The 18,646-nt window shown below is 38.7% G+C and overlaps 1 protein-coding gene across 1 annotated transcript; it reads left to right on the top strand.

Annotated features, from left to right (window-relative positions):
• The first annotated feature begins 9,846 nt into the window (after positions 1 to 9,846).
• On the top strand, positions 9,847 to 14,185 carry LOC103716402 (aquaporin NIP2-1-like). Its single transcript, XM_008804384.5, has 5 exons — positions 9,847 to 10,061; positions 10,253 to 10,477; positions 12,482 to 12,676; positions 12,781 to 12,842; positions 13,699 to 14,185. The coding sequence occupies exons 1-5, from the start codon at positions 9,930 to 9,932 to the stop codon at positions 13,955 to 13,957; spliced, it is 873 nt and encodes a 290-aa protein (XP_008802606.3). The 5' UTR covers positions 9,847 to 9,929; the 3' UTR covers positions 13,958 to 14,185.
• Positions 14,186 to 18,646: the final 4,461 nt, after the last annotated feature.

Below are 18,646 nucleotides of genomic sequence, written 5' to 3'. Positions count from 1 at the left end.
ATTTGGCCTTCATAGCAAGCGGACTAACGCAATACGTCAGTAACCTAAAGTTGATGGCTTCCACTCTCATTGGAGGGCAGTCCTTTTTTGGCAATTGTAATTTTGTGTAGCCTTCCCTGTTCTTTAACTGCAAGTGGATTAAGATATATTTCCATAAGGCTCCAATAAAAGAAAGTTTTATAAGTCACTGCATTTCTTTAAGGGTGTGCTTCGAAAGTTACAAAATTCAAGTCTACATCCAAGAAGACAAAAACATATCTATGGCATTTTTGCTTACTACATTCTAGCAGTTCATATCCATCGAATTCATTTAAAGTTTCTTAATATTAGCTAGAGCATTGCCCGAGCTGTCATGCCACCTAATCCCTTCCTCTCTTCCTCGGATTCGAACAGGAACTCAAGAATGTTGCGGTCTAAAAACCAAAGGATAATGTTAGAAAGCTATGATGCAACTGTCTCTACCTTCCCTATTTGCATAATCTATAGTAAAAACTTCTTTGCCATCAAATCCTAATATATGCATGACGAGCCCAATGGCATTATCAATTAAAAAATCGCAGGTTTGAGAAATTGACGGCCCCAATGTGCATTGTAAGGAGTATATTTTAAACTTTAGGTGGATGACAGATGATTTAATCAGATTAAAAGTGGTCGAAACCTAGTGAGTTCCCTGGAGCGGATATGAAGAAAAAATTATACCCTACAAAACATGCACCATGTGGCCTTGCACGCTACTGATCATCAAGATGCATTACTGTAGATTGCATTTAACATGCTATCTTCTTGATAATTGATGTACTGTTGTAGATTGTATTCATCATGCGCCCATCTCGATAATTAGCTTGCAAAAATACTTATAGGTACCATGCTTGGGCCCCATAGCATTATTCTAGATTAAGTGGTACAAAGGAGGTCCAACAATTTGCCATCTATTAGCCTGTGACGGACGCTGTGTCCCTTGCGTTAGGTTCGACCTTGTGACAGCGTGCAGACAAGCACCGTCACAGTTAGGTTGACCTTCTGAACGTGCGCTACTGCCGACAAGCACAGTGACAATATTCGGCGACTTTTTGTTTGGAAAAGTATTCACGCGGACGCGGGGGGTGGGGGGGAAGGAGGAGCCAAAAATGGTGCGTGCATTTTAAGACTTTGAAACCAGTGAAAGTATTTAGATGGGCTCCATTGCTATTGGAAGACTTTCTAGAGTCATCCTTCTTGTTTTTTTTATTCCTCCCTAAGAGACTTCATGGCTCATAACTTTCTTCTTTGAAACTTCAAATAGTTTTCTCGAAATAATTAGGAACTAAATCGTTGCCTTAATCACAAGCTCAAACAGGTTTTGTTTTGCTGATTGGATTGAAATATAACCAATTAAAAAATTTTAAATTTAAAGCTGTAATATATAAATTTATAAATTATTTATTTGTCTTGAAAGGATGTTGAAAGTGATTAGCTTATGCATCCTTTATTTTTATATATAAATATTAATAATTTGTATTTTAGCATTTAACTTTTTAATTCCAAATTATTAACCTGGCCAGACGTTTCCTCTGATAATACACTGAATCTATTATGAAATTAGGCAAAAGATGCATGCACCATGCACGAACATAATTGTTGCAGTTTCGAATTAGGAGACCAACTGCCACCTTACAAAGCAATATATCATGCATTTAACCAAGTACTAGTAAAATTGTCATGAATGGTAATTGCCATATATAAACCTAGAGGTAACAAAATCTTAGTCAAATCTAATTTGCTCATAAACTTAATTATAGAATTTTGGTAAGGTAGTTGATGGATCCATTGGCAGATTTTATGAAAGATCTACTGGAAGGGGAAAATGCTTTAACAACCTGCAGTTTGATGGATCTGGGAATGGATTTTCATATATGGGAATGGGAGTGCATGCAACTTAAACTAATCTTGTTATCAATAGGATTAAAATACTAACAACATGCAAGTTGATCAATCTAGGAATGAATTTCCATATATTGAATGGAAATGCAGACAACTTAATATCATGTTATAGATTGAAACTTTATAATACGTACGCGTCTATTTGCTCAAAAGAGAGCATGCATGTAGCCCTTCAACTGTACCATTGTGGAAAGCAACTTCGAAGTTCATTACTTTATGCGTCAGGTGCATTCAATCACGCCCGTTTTAGAGCAATTGAGATTATTTTGTAAGCTAGGAAGATGTTCCCTTTCTCTCATTCTTTCTTATTTCAAAGCCAACTACAGAATGGGATAAAAACAAATGTACCCTGAAGCATTTGATGCGAATTTCTTTCTTCTGGCATCTATAGCTTTGGAAGGCTATCGAATTCAGCCCATAGAATTTTTAGTTATCCAAAAACTTTGTAAATTAAAATGTGATAGGGACAATGGACGTCAGAGTCTTTGGATAATAGGTGAATAGCACAACACTTCTCTCATGCTCGATCACCGAGTCTTTTCTTTTGTACAATCATTGCGTGATATATCTATGATACTTCTACGTCAAGAAAGTTTCATGGATGGCGAAGGCGTGCATTTATCTTTGCCAAAAGAAGAAAAAAAAAACCCAAAAAAGAAGCAGGCATAGTTAGCTCTATTCTTATGGATAGGGCAACCACCATAGTTCTTTTTTTCAGTAACAGGTTTTTGGAATGTGCAGCAAGAAAAGACTTAGTTGACCAACAAAACTATCTATCTAAATTATTTCATACAGCCTCCATCAGCCTTAGCTTAGTTTATCTTTTGAATAGAATGTGGAGGAAGTAAGGTACTTTCCCACTCAAATAAGTTATATTAAAGGAAAATTATGTCCTGTTTGAACTAAGCCTCAGCTTAGTTTATCATCTTACTTTACAATCATGCCTGAGGTTTGGATGACCAGATATGGTGCTACTTATTTTAGCAGAAACATGACCAATTCAGTATTAATATGAAAATTATCATTGCCTAATTCAGAAGAAACATAAGCTTGTTAGGCTGCACTGATATTCCTTGTATTTTCTTTCCTTTTTCTTTTTTCCTTGTCTTGATGCATTGTTCGATAAAACAAAATTAATACGCAGTTAGATATAAGAACTTAGCATGTGTTGAAAGAATATAAACACATGGTTGAAAGCAGTGTCCGCTGTCTAGACTCATTGGCTAAGACCTTTCGGGTGGGTAGAAGCATGTGGGATATACATTATGCAAAATAGGACTTGAACATAATAAATTTAGTTAAAAAAATGGTAATGAATCCTGAAGTAATGCATAAAACTATGTTCAATGAGACATTGTAGCTGTTCTTAGCCATTAGGTAGCACTAAACAACTAACAACTAGCTATCACGATAAATATAATAGCTAGTACACCACAATACAAAAGCTTGGGAGAATGACTCCAGCCCCGAATACAACTCAACTTTTTGTTCTTCCTAAATTACTCTTTCTTTTTTCTGATTCATTCTTTTTTTTTCTTTTTGTGTTGGTCATAAGATTATTCTAAGGCTGCAATTACAGCCTTCCACACCATCTTTCACTTACATCACATATATTTGATTCTAGTCATTATTATTATTGTTATGTATATAACAAACTCCGTGGGAGAGATTATTTGTCAAATATTCAATGTATCTCACATGATAATTACCACTTGAGAAGGAAAACCAACTAACAAAGGGATTCATGCACCTTAACAACAAAAGAAAATAAAGGATATATCATACACTAGAAAAAAATAAGCACCTGTAGGGCATCCCTATCCCCTTGAGTTGGGAACAGTACATACGCTATGAAATTCTGATCCCATGACCTGATCCGCTCGGTTTGACAAGTATGATCGGTTAAAAGTCTAATTGCATTGTTACTTGCCCTATAGACATGGGAGCAACATGCGCACGCACGTATGCACGCACGCACCCACACGCACATACGCATACATGCACACCTGAATGCTGCACATGCGCACGCGCATGCTGGATTGCTGCATATTCCTATGTCACTAAGATAAGGGTAGTCAGTGACTCCTTTCCCTTTAGACCTGGGATCCTCTACGGTGTGCGGCCATGGAATGTTGTGCAGTGCTCAATAGCCGACATTAGAAGATGGATGACGATCAACAATGACGTACATATCAATCTCTTTAGACCTAGGATCCTCCACGTTGCTTGGCTATAGAATTTCATATCTCTTTAGATCGACCTAGGATCGATCCTCCACATTGTAGCGCTCAATATCCGACATTAAAAGATGGGTGACTATTAACAACGACCTACATACCATATAAGATCGCATTGCTTGATATCCGTCCATCTCATGATGATGGTTATCGAACGCAGTGCAGCACTCTACAGTGCTGCACTACATAAGATCATGTTGTTGCATTAAGATTTGATAAAGCAGACTAAAGCAAGATTCTCACGAGCCTTGTCTTGCGACAGGCAACCCATATCCACCATGTTAGCTAGCAGCACCATAAGTGGTGGAGGTTGGATGCGGTCGATTATTCCATGGGATCGGTTGACCCCAGGCTCGGTTGGCATGCAAACAAGCAACATAGGGCTCACGGCTCACGTCTCACATTCTACGTGTCACCTCTCTTAGCCTCACATTTCTTGTCGTTGGGTCCACACTGCCGGTGGACGTGTCTTTCTCTCCTTGCGATGCCGGCTACGCATTTGCAGGTTATCGTGAACCAAGGGCAAAATATTCCCCCTCTTATTCGCAGTAAGTTATTCCATCAATCTTCTTACAGTCCAGTACTTTAAGATTTTAGTGATACAAATGAACTGGGGCTTTCCTATGGTCATATCCCTCCACTTAGCACGCCACAAGTACCAATAGAATTCCATTGGTCGGTGGCATTCTTTCTTTTGACTAAACATCATGCCAGCTTCATCTTTGTTTGGCTTAGGCATTGCCAAGTATTGAAATCCGACATCTAGTTACCAAAAAAATACAAAGACATACACCCCCGTACAAGTTGGCATCACGTCACGTCTCCAATCATACTTTCCGCCTAAGCAGTGGGAAGAATAGCAGCATCTTTTTCTCAGTTGGTTGGTCCGCAGGCGAGACCTTCCCCGACTATATCTGCCGCACCTGTTGACCTTGGGGGGCCACCCAAAAACCTATGCACACCGTCACAATTCACACCATAAGTTAACCTGACCCACTTGAAAGCCAAGTTTGTGGGCGTCAGCGACGCACCCAATAACCATCAAATCACCCGTACTCATCCGATTTCTCTTTCGCTCCTGTTTCTCCAGCACTCGCACCCAAGAAATTTCGTGGTCGGAATTCGTTCTCCGTTTGATGCCATCCGTCCCCCCCACACGCACTCATTTATTTGGAGATCTCCATGCGTGTGCATCGCCAAGGCTGAAAGCAATCAAAGCCCAGCTGAGATCTGGTTCGGCTTGGCTCATTTTACAATCGAAAGGCTTCTCTCATGGCTGAGTCTGTGCTTTTGTTTGTTGCTGCAAGCCAGGAGCCAGAGTTCGCACTTAAACATGAGGCTTGAACTTGACTTGTTCCAAATATTGATCGAATCAAGGTCGAACTATTCATGAGCAGTTTGTTTTTCTTTTTTTTGGTCTGGTACAAGATGAACAGTTTGTTGCATTACATAATGCTATCTATAATAAACAAGATACGGGTTTGATCATAGCAGCATTAATGCGTTGTTTATCCCATAAGAACTTCTTAGCAAACAGAGATACGCAAAGACAGCAAGATTGAGGATGATATCGACATGCACTTATTGAACTTTGATCAATGTTAGGGCTTGTGAAACGCGCGCGGTTAAACATGGATAAAGGTTTCTTTATTTCAGATGAAGTTAAATGAGCCTATAGTTTCAAACACTAACCGAAATGCTAGTCCCTGTCCAAAGGATTGGCGTGTTTTTGGACGAGCTCCCTACTTCACAGAAGTTGGCATTTTTGTAAGGACTTCTCAGAGGGGAAATGTTCTAATTGTACCATTGAATGCGATTGTTGTCGCCCATCCACAGCAGTGGGTTGGTGAATCCCACTGTGCTCCGAGGGATCAACAGCCCCCATTTTATGTGAGTGGAGCCAAGAGAGTGGGAAGATGCTCCCACATGTGGTTTTTATGCATTAGGGCGGGACCTTGGAACCTTGCACTGTCCCATTTGTGACAGTATTTGAGAGATTTTCTTTCTTCTTTCTTGAGAGAGAGAGAGAGAGAGAGAGAGAGAGATATTCCCCTTCCTCAAAGTTGACTCCCGTAATCCATAGGAGGAAAAATGGAAGAAGAATGTTGATAGATACGTTGGCCAAAGAAAATAATTAGGACCAAGTAAATACAACAGTCTATTGTCCTACACTTCATGGAGCACAAGAATCCCACGAAAATGGACTAAGCAAATTAAATAAAATAGATGCTAAGATATCAGTGATTGGCACTAGATTATTAGAAGGAAAAAGTTCGTAACTTAATGAGTTTTCATTTAGTCTTGGTCGTCAACTTCTTAATTACATTAATAAGTTCTAATTAAGTCTTCGTCGCCCACTATATGGATATTCTATATATGCTTTTCTATTTCATTAGCACTCGCATCGACTTCTAGAAGCATTATGAAGAACATGACAAGAAAGATATGGAGAATGGCGAGAGAAAAGAGATGAAGAATCTCAGATATTATAAAACAATGAATTGTATGTCAACTTTGTTCTTGCAGAGCCCAAGCAGTTTCCACTAAGGGGTCTCATGCTTTTAATGGGTTCCAATGGATGAAAAAGAATGGACCTCACCCATGCTTAATAATTGTACCTTCTTAATTTTTTTCCTCTATTGTCACTTTCAATGTTTCTCCCACCATTAAAAATTTATGCTCCTTTTAATATACTACCTTAGTAATAATATTCTAAAATCTTATGTTTTAGAAGAAAAGTGTGCGATATATTGTCCCTATATATGTTATTTATGAAAGAGCTACTTGAATGTAACAATTTACCTTAATTGTTTATATTAAACATTCTAAGTAATAAGAAAACATATTAGTGCTATTAAATATAGTTAAGGTATTTATTATTTAGAAATATTCAATATGTAGATAGATTTCTAATTAATTTGTTATTATAGATTATTGTAAATTGAGTTCAAAGTAGAAACAATTAATATCTTGATAATGATAAATGTATTCTTGATTTTTTACATCATATGCTTTCATCTACTACCTAAAAACATGATCCATAAAAAATTACTAAAAATAATAACATATATGAAAAATGAAAATTTAATATATTATTTGATATTATAATGTGATATTCACGAATTCAGTAAACCTATCTAATGATTGAACTTTGCATTATTTTTATCATAAATAAAATATCTTCAAGTAATTAGATTGTGCTCGTTCATAGACTTCGCATGTAACTAGATTCTGTATAGAAATTTTAAATATTATTATCCAAATTATAATTAGTGTATTGTGAAAATATGCAAGATTGTACTTTTTCTACTCTTTGGATCGTAACAAGGATAACTTTGCCTCACCTTTTTGAAATGGTAAAACTTGTAATGATAAATAACATAAGAAGATTTCAATTGGTTAGAAATATGTAAATGCAATAGTAATAAATTTTAACATTTTTATAAATTCTTTTTTACTACAAACCGATTGATAACTTTTGCAACTTTTTGCAATGGATAATAAAATCAATCACTTGCGTGGACTAGTCATTTCTATCACATAACTTTTCATGGGACTGCATTTTGGTAGAAAGCTCCATAAATCTTCTTCTTCAAAAAAAATCGTCATATAACATAAATTTAAATGTTTAAAATACCTTTGTGGGAAAAAAAAGATAGGCATTGTAGCAATAAGTAAATGTGTTGATCCAACAATAGTTCATTCCACTACACATGAGACATCATCTCAACATCATTTTTCCCATTATGCGATTCTCTGAAATGAATTGATCATATTGATGGTCCCCAATCTTTAGGGCGAAAAATCATTGCAACCTAAAACATAATTATGAACGAGTTAGCCTCACCATACTGAAATGACAAAAGTTCAAATATATAAACGACTTGAGAGAGTGATAAAAAATCTCGATTGTCATGCACATGTAATTGCATAAGCCATGCATTTTTGTAGTTAAATTTAGAGAGATATTCTCAAAAAATATTTAGCTAGATAGCTAATTTCATTACTCAATCAATATTAGTTGCAAGAACAATTTCAAATATCTGCGCATTTGGTGAGGGAACCTCTACTTTTCATAACTAAAACCTAAAATGTCTTACAAAAAAATAAAAAAAATAAAAAAGGCTATGAAGGTAGTTATCCTCAAAAATGGGGCACATTATCGAAAAGCATATCAACCTGTCAAAGGTAGGCCTCAAAGTGGGAATGAAGCATATGATGGCACCTCCTTTCTTCCTTATCATGTAAAGCTCCAAAAAAAATAACAAAGAAAAACTTGATTATGAAAGAATTGGTATAAATAACAAAGAACTCTCACAAGCAATCCTTATACAAAAAGAGTTACCGCAAAAGTAACCATGCTTAGGGGCGAAGTGCCACGTGACTGCGAGGCAAGCTTCCCCTTAAAAGCCCGCTAGAGTATTTGTAATTGCATAAGCCATGCACTTTTGTAGTTAAATTTAGAGGGATATTCTCAGAAAATATTTAGCTAGATAACTAATTTCATCACTCAATCAATATTAGTTGCAAGGACAATTTCAAATATCACTGCATTTGGTGAAGGAACCTCTACTTTTCATAACTACAACCTAAAATGTCTTACAAAATAATAATAATAATAAAAGGGTTATGATGGAAGTTATCCTCGAAAATGGGGCACATATATCGAAAAGCATATCAACCTGTCAAAGGTAGGTCTCAACTCTCAAAGTGGGAATGAAACATATGATGGCTCCTTTTTGCCTAATCATGTAAAGCTCCAAAAAAAATAACAAAAAAAAAATTTGATTATGAAAGAATTGGTATAAATAACAAAGAACTCTCACAAGCAATCCTTATAGAAAAAGAGTTGCTGCAAAAGTAACCATGCTTAGGGGCGAAGTGCCATGCGACTGCGAGGCAAGCTTCCCCTTAAAAGCCCGAACCTTGCTCCGCTAGAGTATTTGTAATGATTGTTAATTACTAGTTTGGCCAAAGTTGAACGTATCTAAGTTGGGATTTTAGCTTTCTTCTTCTAAAAAGGTGTCATGAAAAGCAATGGAAAAGAAGAATCGTGTGAGATTCTCCAGCGAACGCTTGTCCCTTCAGCGATAGCTCAATCCATTATCTCATAATATACATATTTTTTCCCGATCTTTCTTGTCATAGAATGCTGTTATTGGAGGACTGCACCTTCCTCTGTCAAGCAAGGTGAAATGTTTAACCCAAAAAACCTGAAAGATTTGGATATGATCTAAATGACCGTCCAAATCACCCGTAGATCCGCAGGCGTCAGCCTGCCCGAACCCAAAGCCCAAACCCAAACCCGCGTTCCTACCATACAAAGTGGCGTTGATTGGCCAACCTTGGTTGGAGCCAACCATGCACGGACCATCCCAATCCCAATCTCATTTCTTTTTTCTTTTTCCGTTTTTTTTTCTTTTTGTTTTCAGGGTTTAAACTAAAGGATTCGCCAATCCAGAGGATGCTGTCCTTAGATATCAAAAAAAAGTGAGGTAGGATGTGGAAGATCCAAAAGATCAAATAGAACACATCGAATTTGGAGCACCTACGAGATAAATGGCCAGGATCCACTGGCTTTGAATGAAGGAATGTGGTGGTCCCTATTCTTTGGTGGCAAAGAAACCAAGCTGGGCAGCGTCCTCATGTCGTCGTTTCTTCTAGTGCCTCTCCCTTCTATAAATAGAGGCCTATAGAAGCGCAAGAGAGCACACAACAAGTTAACTGACCTCACAGAGTTCTTTAGAGTTCCAGAGTCCTAGAGAGATATATATGGCTTCCTTTCCGAGACCCGGCCGCTCTAATGAAATCTATGACATGGCCTCACCTCAAAACCCCATCACCTCAACACCTCCTCAGCCCAAATCACTTGAAGATCTCTTCCCACCCTTTCTCCTTAAGAAGGTAGGTCTTGGCCTTATGTTCATGAAGATAAAATGTTCATCTTTTTCCCTTGTTGGTTTGCAAGAAGGATTTTGGTGAACAAGACGTTGTGTTTCTGGAGAAACATATATACGTCGATATTTTCTTGGCCTCGTAGAAACGAGTGGTTGAAAGTTTCGCCTTCCTTTTGTGTTGTTGATGGAATCTTGCAGGTCGTTGCCGAGATGATAGCCACATTTCTTCTCGTATTCGTGACCTGTGGCTCGGCAGCGCTGAGCAAAAGCGATGGGCGCTTGATCTCGCAGCTGGGGCAGTCGATGGCGGGAGGGCTGATCGTGACGGTGATGATATACGCCGTCGGCCACATCTCCGGTGCGCACATGAACCCGGCCGTCACGTTGGCCTTCGCGGTGTTGAGGCATTTCCCTTGGATTCAGGTTGGCATTCCTAATCCTATCGCTCCTCAGCCTTGGTTGCGATCTCTATATTTATCTTTTGGTGGAAGCTATGACTTATAGCTAATTCCTACTTCCCATGCCATGGAAGGCATTCTTCCTCTCAAACCCTGCATGAGCTTAGGCCGCAACAATAGTAAGGCTCATCATGGCCACCAACTGCTGATTAATTCCTGTTGGCTAACATGATTTAACGAATTTATTTTCCATTCCATGCATTTATTTCTATTATCATCAGCAAGTGTTCATGTTTTTCTGCCGAACTCGGTTTGTCATTCCTGCAACTAGAAATAAGAACTCAAAACTAAGATGGAAGGCAATAAAACAGAGAGCTCAATGGCAAGTCTCTTACCCTTTTCTCACACCTTATGTTTAAAAGAAGAACCAACATTGATTTTTTTTTTTATTTTTTTTTTTTGTGGGGGTAAGTAAATGTTTAAGAGTTGTCACACCTATGTACGGAAATGACTGGTGGGAGAAGCATCAAGGACGCAAATCCATGTGGGCTTGTACCATGTAATCTTGGTTAAAGAGCTTCACATGGTCTTTTCTTACCGTGCCAGTAATGAAGGATAGATCTATAAATGAGAAGGGGCACGTTCTTCCCTATGCCTTGTTAGAACTTGGAGGTTCATCTCTTCCAATTCAAAAGCCATTACCATACCCCGGCCAGACATCTATCATTGTAAAAAACATTACTTGCTTCAAAAGAAACATTGAAAATGATAAGCTCATAATATATATTTTTTAAAAAAATACACCCAAACATACCCATTATTTTTTATTTTTTTAAATTCGGTTGCTTAGCCTTCACCTTGGTTAGCTCCAATTACAAAGCAGAATCCATAAACCCAACCCCAATTAAAGTTGCTGAGATAAGGCTAGAACATTATAGAACATGAGGGGTCTACCTACTCTGTCGATACTTTAATTACATGAAAGGGAAAGAGAAGAAATCTTCTATTGTTACCATTCTTCCTTCACGTGAAGCCATTTTCAATCTATAAACTACAAACAATCTTTAGGCAATGTTCAGTGACCCAACAGCAAAATTCAATATATGTCTTTAGTATAATATAGGCCAATTTGATAGGTAGGGGACAACAAGAAGGACAATATGGGCGATATCAGCCATGTGTCTCATTTAAAGACTTTATCATCGATGAAATTAGAGAAGACAAAAGCTATGTTTGGCCGTATGCACCATCAGATTTACCCTAGTCTGTGGGCTAAGTTGAAAGATATGGATGTTTTCTAAGTTGGTTTTAATCCCTACAAGTATAACTCCTCTCCTACTGTCTTCGTCCATCCTCTCTTCTGTAACTCACACCTTTTTCATCTTAGTAAATTACCCGGGTGGCGAGTTCTGCCTCCCTTTCCATCGTCAAAAAAAAAAATGGGGGGGGAAACAGCCTCGTTCTCACAAGGACACAACTCATGCCAAAACTAGCTAAACCCCATCAACTCGTAAAGCAATAGCCAAAATAGTTGAAAAGACGGTTTCAGAAGCAGCTAAACCAACTTGTACTTAGTCCATTCCACCATTTCACTCGACGGTGCGTCACGGGGCCCAAATCGTACCTGTCTGCATGCGGATCTCAGAGCTTTGAATCTTTTCTTATCACTTCTTGGGGTAACCCTTGTCAGTGCGTGGCACTGTGATGCCTTTAGGCCAAAAAAAGGGGCCTTTGGAGTTTGGACCCAACTATTGCCTAGATTCCTTCTTCAGTCTTTGCCTAACTTTGAAGGTACATAATTTACGTATCATAAGCTTTTATGCAACGGAAGACTACTACAATACCAGTCCTTTTTCTTTTTCAGAAAAATACCTGCCAACCTTCAATTCTCATGCACCCTTTTCAGAAAAATACAGCATGAATTTTGAAAACTGTTTCCAAGTTCCAATCATATATGTACTTCTACATGACCTATTTGTCACTGAAAACAAGCAATTTGGGATTTACATGCTTCTCATTACGCTTGTAGGTGCCCTTCTACTGGTCAGCTCAGATCTCAGGGGCTTTACTTGCCTCGTTCATCCTTGGCCAATTGCTCCATCCAATTACCAATCTTGGGACCACGACACCGTCGGGTACCCCATATCAGGCACTGGTGATGGAGATCGTTGTTACCTTCTGCATGATGTTTGTGACATTGGCTGTAGCTACCGACACTAAAGCTGTAAGTCCCTCGAAGATCTCTTCTTCTCGATGTTTTATTTTCCTATATACATCTCCTCGAAGTTCTCCTCTCTTATGTTTCTTTCTTGTTTCATATGTACGCAGGTAGGGGAATTGGCAGGCTTAGCTGTTGGCTCGTCAGTTTGCATAACTTCTATCCTAGCGGGGTAAAAAACAATAAATATCCTATCTTGATCTAATATTAAAGTGAACAAGTATGGGAACATTCCAGGATCGTTAGCACTAACTCAAGCCCAAACTTAGTCCAAGACGATATACATAAATAGGCATAATCCAACCCAATCCTACAGTCAGTTACTTAGATTGCTATGTCCAAAGCATTTCATTCTTTTCTAGTTTGGAAGAATACTGCATGTATCGGACACGTATCACTAAAGATCACAGCATATAATTATTGATCAGAGTTGAGGGGCCTCTTCCGAAGCTACCTAACCTCAGATTTCAGAATGGGTATGTGGCAGTCCTTCATTTTCACTTCTAGATGGAATTATACGAAAGACTTAAATATAGAGCTCAAGGGTGAACACAACTCTGCCATGCACCCATCCTGAGATCAGCTCATTATTATTGGAACAAGGCACCTCATCTCTATCATATTTACCTAAATTTTGGAGAGTCTTCTTGGAATAGACATGGGTTTCCTCGGATATCCCAAACCCAGCTTAAGGCTGGCAAAGGTAAATATGACATAGGCTTGGGCCATTGTCTGATCCAATTTATGAGTTTTGTACGAGCCCTCAAACTTAGGCAAATGTATCGAATCTATATATACATAGGGAGCCATTAGTTTAGAGTCCAACCACAGACATGTCAGACTGAACCCCATAGATTCTACAGATAAAGTCTAGCCCATAAAACTTGGGCATAATCTGGCTGCTACAAGCCTAATCCAATACTTGTTAACTATAACTCTTAGACTATGGCAATGCAAATAGAAAAAATAAAAAAAAAATGTAGCAGCAGCTAGGTTTACATGTTTTAAGATGAAATCGAGTTGTGCAGGCCGGTGTCGGGAGGATCGATGAACCCTGCGAGGACATTAGGACCTGCGATCGCAAGCAAGAACTACAATTCGCTTTGGGTGTACTTTCTAGGCCCAGTGTTGGGCACTCTATCTGGGGGATCTGCCTACACTTTCATTCGTTTGACTGATAAGCAGCCATTAGAGGGGAGTCAAAAATTATCTTCTTTCAAGTTGCGCCGCTTGCAGAGCCAAGGAACACCTAATCTCAACGAGGATGTTCAATTGGAAAATGTTTGATGGGAGGGTCTTCAATCTGGGAGGGCTCGGCCCTTTGTAATCTTGTGTACGTAGCAGGGTTTTACTAGCTTATATTATTAGCTAGCATAAGCATTGCTGCTTGCGGCCGTGCCTCTTGGTGGGATCTTTGTTAAGAAACCGCCCCTCCCTGGCAAACTACTGTAAAATGTCATCAGCTTTCCTACGATATCTTTAAGAGAGTAACAACTCTCATTTCACCTGCAGAAATTCTATCTTCTATCTTCTTCATCTTCATCTTCATGTGGTTGCATGTGACTCAGAGAAACTATATAAGATCGGGAGGGGAAAAAATTGTGAAAGGAAATTGAATCAACGACGAAGAAGTAAAACAAAACGAAAATGCAGACTCCAAATCCAATGAGGAAAAAGATAATTCGGCAGCATTAGGTTGGAATTCTTGCAGGACTTGGAAAGTAAACGGCCTATTAATTTGGGTGTGGTCCATATGACAAAGAAGTAAAACAAGATGAAAATGCAGGACTCCAAATCCAATAAGGAAAAGGATAATTCAGCAGCATGAGGTTGGAATTCTTGCAGGACTTGGAAAGTAAACGGCCTATTAATTTGGGTGTGGTCCATATGACAAAGAAGTAAAACAAAATGAAAATGCAGGACTCCAAATCCAATAAGAAAAAAGTAATTTTGAAATGTGATCAATTAAGATAATTCAGCAGTATTAAGTTGGATTTTTTGCAGGACTTGTAAATTAAACAGTTTATTTGAGTATGGTCCCTATCAAATCCACACTCTTTCAATACGAAATCTGTGGAAAAAATAAAAAAAGACATGAGTTGATCCTCAGATGACTGCAAGTTTAAATATTTCTACAGAAATAAGTAAACGGATCCTAAATAAATTATATTTTACTCAATTGGCAGGCCAAAAAGACTTCAATTAATTAATATATTTTATTTTCTTAGTACCATAATATATTCTAAAGTCTTTAAAGTTTATAAAGTATGTCTCTGATAATATTCTTTAAAATGAAAAAGAAAAACTTCCCGAGCTCCAAAGAATGGTACCATGCGGTACCTGGTCAAAAGAACCCCCCTTTCCGCGTTGCTCTTGGACTTTTTCCGACGTGGGAATCTCTCTCGCCCAGCCTAACGGCTACTACCGGGACCCGCCCGAACCTGCCCTGTCTTTCCACCAGACTTTTGCCTCCGTCAATCCCCGAACGGTGATCCCAGGGACTACCGATGGGAGATGTTTCATGTCAACACGTCTCCGTGGGGGCTGGATGGGATGTCAAATTTTCCATGTTTGATCAGATTGCAGGGGATTCACGCTGTACTCTCTCTGTCACCACTCCAATCCGAAGCATGAGGTTCCAATGTAAAAAATAATGTTTAAATAGCTATTATATGCATGTAAGTAATGCTATGAAACTCGAGTTATTTGCTCAACAACAATTCTCATGCATGCCATGCAATACGTACATATATCGTCAGCACCATCACTTGTCCTGTACAGATCAATGGAGGGGGGGAAACGGATGGTGGTACTCCTTTAGTACAAATTTTGCTTTATTTGTTAATTGTTGATTGGTGAGATCCAACTGCAAGGTTGGTGGGGCGTGATTTAGTTGGAAGTGATGAAAGCGTGAATGAGAAAAAGAGAGCAGTGAAGTAGTTGCACATGAACTCTCCAAATGATTTGTACCTTGCGCTGTAATAGCACTGCAAACAGTGGACGAATCTGAGGGCTTTTCTCCCGAAAACAAATAATTGTGAAGTAATAAGTAGGTTGGGTGGTCCTCCGACGATGAAAATGAGGACATTAAAATTAAAAAGAAAAAGTATTGACGGCAAGTGATAAACATCTTGCAGGCAGGCTTAAGAATCTGAACATTAGATCCATAAGCTTAGGAGAAGAAGCCCCAAGAACAAATTGAAGTAATGCAACAAGGAAATATTGAAGAGCGTTGCTACGGAGTCGAAACCAGATGCTGAATTGGTGTTAGATTTACATGATGATAAGGGTGTGGTAGTGCGAACCGCCATGGCAAGTTTGAGTGACGGAAGTGCAGATTCTTTGTCACCGAGGAGTTGTCATCTCCCGTTACCTCTGAGACATTGACCGAGGGTTGGATCATTCACGAGGGCATCATATCCAGTGCCACGATGAATTGGCAATTGGTTTGATAAAAGTACCGTCAAAGATCCCTACTCTGTTGGTGCTATGGAGCAGTTTGGGATTGGTGGAGTATGCCCGGAGATGAATGGTGTCTGGTAGAGCCTTAACATCAGTCTACTACCAACCGTTGTCTGCTACATAGGGTCTCATACATCTCGGTTTGCCGACCAATAAAAGCTCACCTCCTAGCTGACCATAATTTACCATAAATGATTCAAAAAGTATGTAAAGAGTTTTTTGTACTTCAAATTCTTTCTTTAGTTGGTAACAACTCGGCTGTGATTGCTAATGGTTTCCTAACAAATGCGACATTCGAGCAAATTCTCGGGACCAAAAAGTACGAGTGTGATTTGCGAGCGAGGTATGTAGTATGTTACTTTATCAACTAGCGTATAGCCCTAAACTACACGGCGGCGGGCAGCAGTCGTTACCTATATATTGCATTCCCAAAGGCTCTCTAGATAAGTTTTTTTTTTTTTTTTGACTCTTTTTACACTCTCTCTACCTTTCTCAAATTTTCTCCTATTTTTTGAGAGCCATGTTTGACTTAGGCATTAGAGAATCCCTTACTGAACATGCTTCGAGGGGTGAACTTCTTTATTTTTACTATTTTAGGTCAGAGCTAGTATCGAAGCATCGATCGGAGCTATTCTTTCGCCATCTAGCATCAACTCGTGGGTGCTCCGTGCCAGAACCATCACTTCGGAGGTATAAAACAACCTCATCCGATCTCTCTGATCCGGACGACATGTGAGCCTAGATCTCTAGCAATCCTATTAACTCGATGTTTGGGTTGGACTGGTTCCGAGCAGTAACAACACAAATGAACCAAGCAATAACTATGGTTGCTATTCGCGAAAACAAATGCCAAAATATTGCAAATGTGAGAAACAAAAGCGATTGCGATTGTTCAAAAAGATCCTGTGAAAAACAATGAACATGGTTCTAACAGGAACAAAATTACCATACAACGGCGTTATTCGCTTCCCTGAAGATGTGTGAAGCCCGTGATAGCCCATATTCTACTAGGAGACTATAAATGTCCTAGAGCAGTGGTTTGGAATCGACACTAAGACCACGACCCCGACCTCGAATCCACTCAACCACCATAGCCGAATCACCCTTAAGAAAAATGTGGTCTGCCCTCAGTCCTCATCTCGTATAGGTAACCTTTTTTTCATGCAGCTTTGAGCTCGACGCAAGCAATGATCATGTCGTAGATCCTCCAACCCCTTGCCGCTACCGATTTGCCCTCGTGGTCTCTGATGACAAAACCCGCACCTCCTGATATATCGTCCTCGTCAACACTTCCATCGAAGTTTACCTTGAGACAACCAGGGGTGGGCGGCTCCCATGAGACCAACACGGTCATGGGCACTGTAAGAGCGAAAGGGGGCCTCCCCTTTTACTAGTAGTTATTCTCCTTCCATAAGAAAATAAGTAAAATAAACAAAATTAGCGATGCATCATAATGATTTTCCAAGTTTAGACTTCTCATGTTTCTGAATTTTTTTTTTCAATTTAACTCCCTGAAAAACTTCTACCTGAGTAGGAATAAACAGGTCTGATAGCTATAACGGCAACTGGATGCATGGGCGATCTTTAATATTTTCCTCTTGATGGACATGATCTTAGCTTTGCAGCTTTGTCTATTACACAAAGCTAGAGATCACTTGTTATGGATCAACTTTCTGTTCACAGGGGATATGGAAGTTGGTGTTGGTTAGGTGTGCCCCAACTGACACCACCAGAATCCCTTGTGTATATGGTACCAATCCTCGCCATATTTGGCGTGAATTGAGTTGTGGTCATATTATCAAACACGCCACATGATATCCTGGTCGATATCCAGTTATAAACTGGATCTTTTGTTAGGCAATGAATGCAAGGATATGCAGGCCGATCCTTTTCATCCACTTTCTTGAATAGAGATATGGATTTTGTCCGTATCCCATGGATTCAATTAATAGCCGTGACTGGATGCGGCAGCCTCCGACCCGAATCCAACCTGTGGATTTGGTGAATCCGATTGCGGTACCCTCCCGTGAAGGAGAATTCAGCGGGTTGACGGAGTGATGCCTTCCGACTTCTTTTACCGGATGGAGGAAATCTCCAGCTTGGCTTTACCGGGTGACTTCCACGCGTGGCCGGACGAATACGCTTATATTTCGAAAAGTACAAAATTATCCTTACAACAATTAAATAATTATTTCGTTCATAATTTTTTTATCAAAATAATTTTCTAAAAAAATTATTTCTAAAAATATAATAATTAAAAAAATAGTTTCATCATGATTGATTGGTATGAAAAAGTAATAGATTTCAGGATACGTTGGGTTAAACATCTATTTTTTTAAATTATATAATATATATTATATTATTAATAAAAAAATTAAATTTTGATTTGTTAAGAGTAATTTTGAAAAAATTTTCTAATTTCTAACTGATAAAAAAATAAATTTTTCTATATTTTTCATAATTTTTCTTTTTTGTAAAATATTAAAATTTTATTTTTTATAAAAACAATATTTT

Source organism: Phoenix dactylifera, chromosome 15 (genome assembly GCF_051530095.1).
Source record: "Phoenix dactylifera cultivar Ajwa chromosome 15, Ajwa_hap1_PhDact_Kaust_v1.1, whole genome shotgun sequence".
Classification (NCBI taxonomy): domain Eukaryota; kingdom Viridiplantae; phylum Streptophyta; class Magnoliopsida; order Arecales; family Arecaceae; genus Phoenix; species Phoenix dactylifera.
This window is presented reverse-complemented; position numbering and strand designations above follow the sequence as displayed.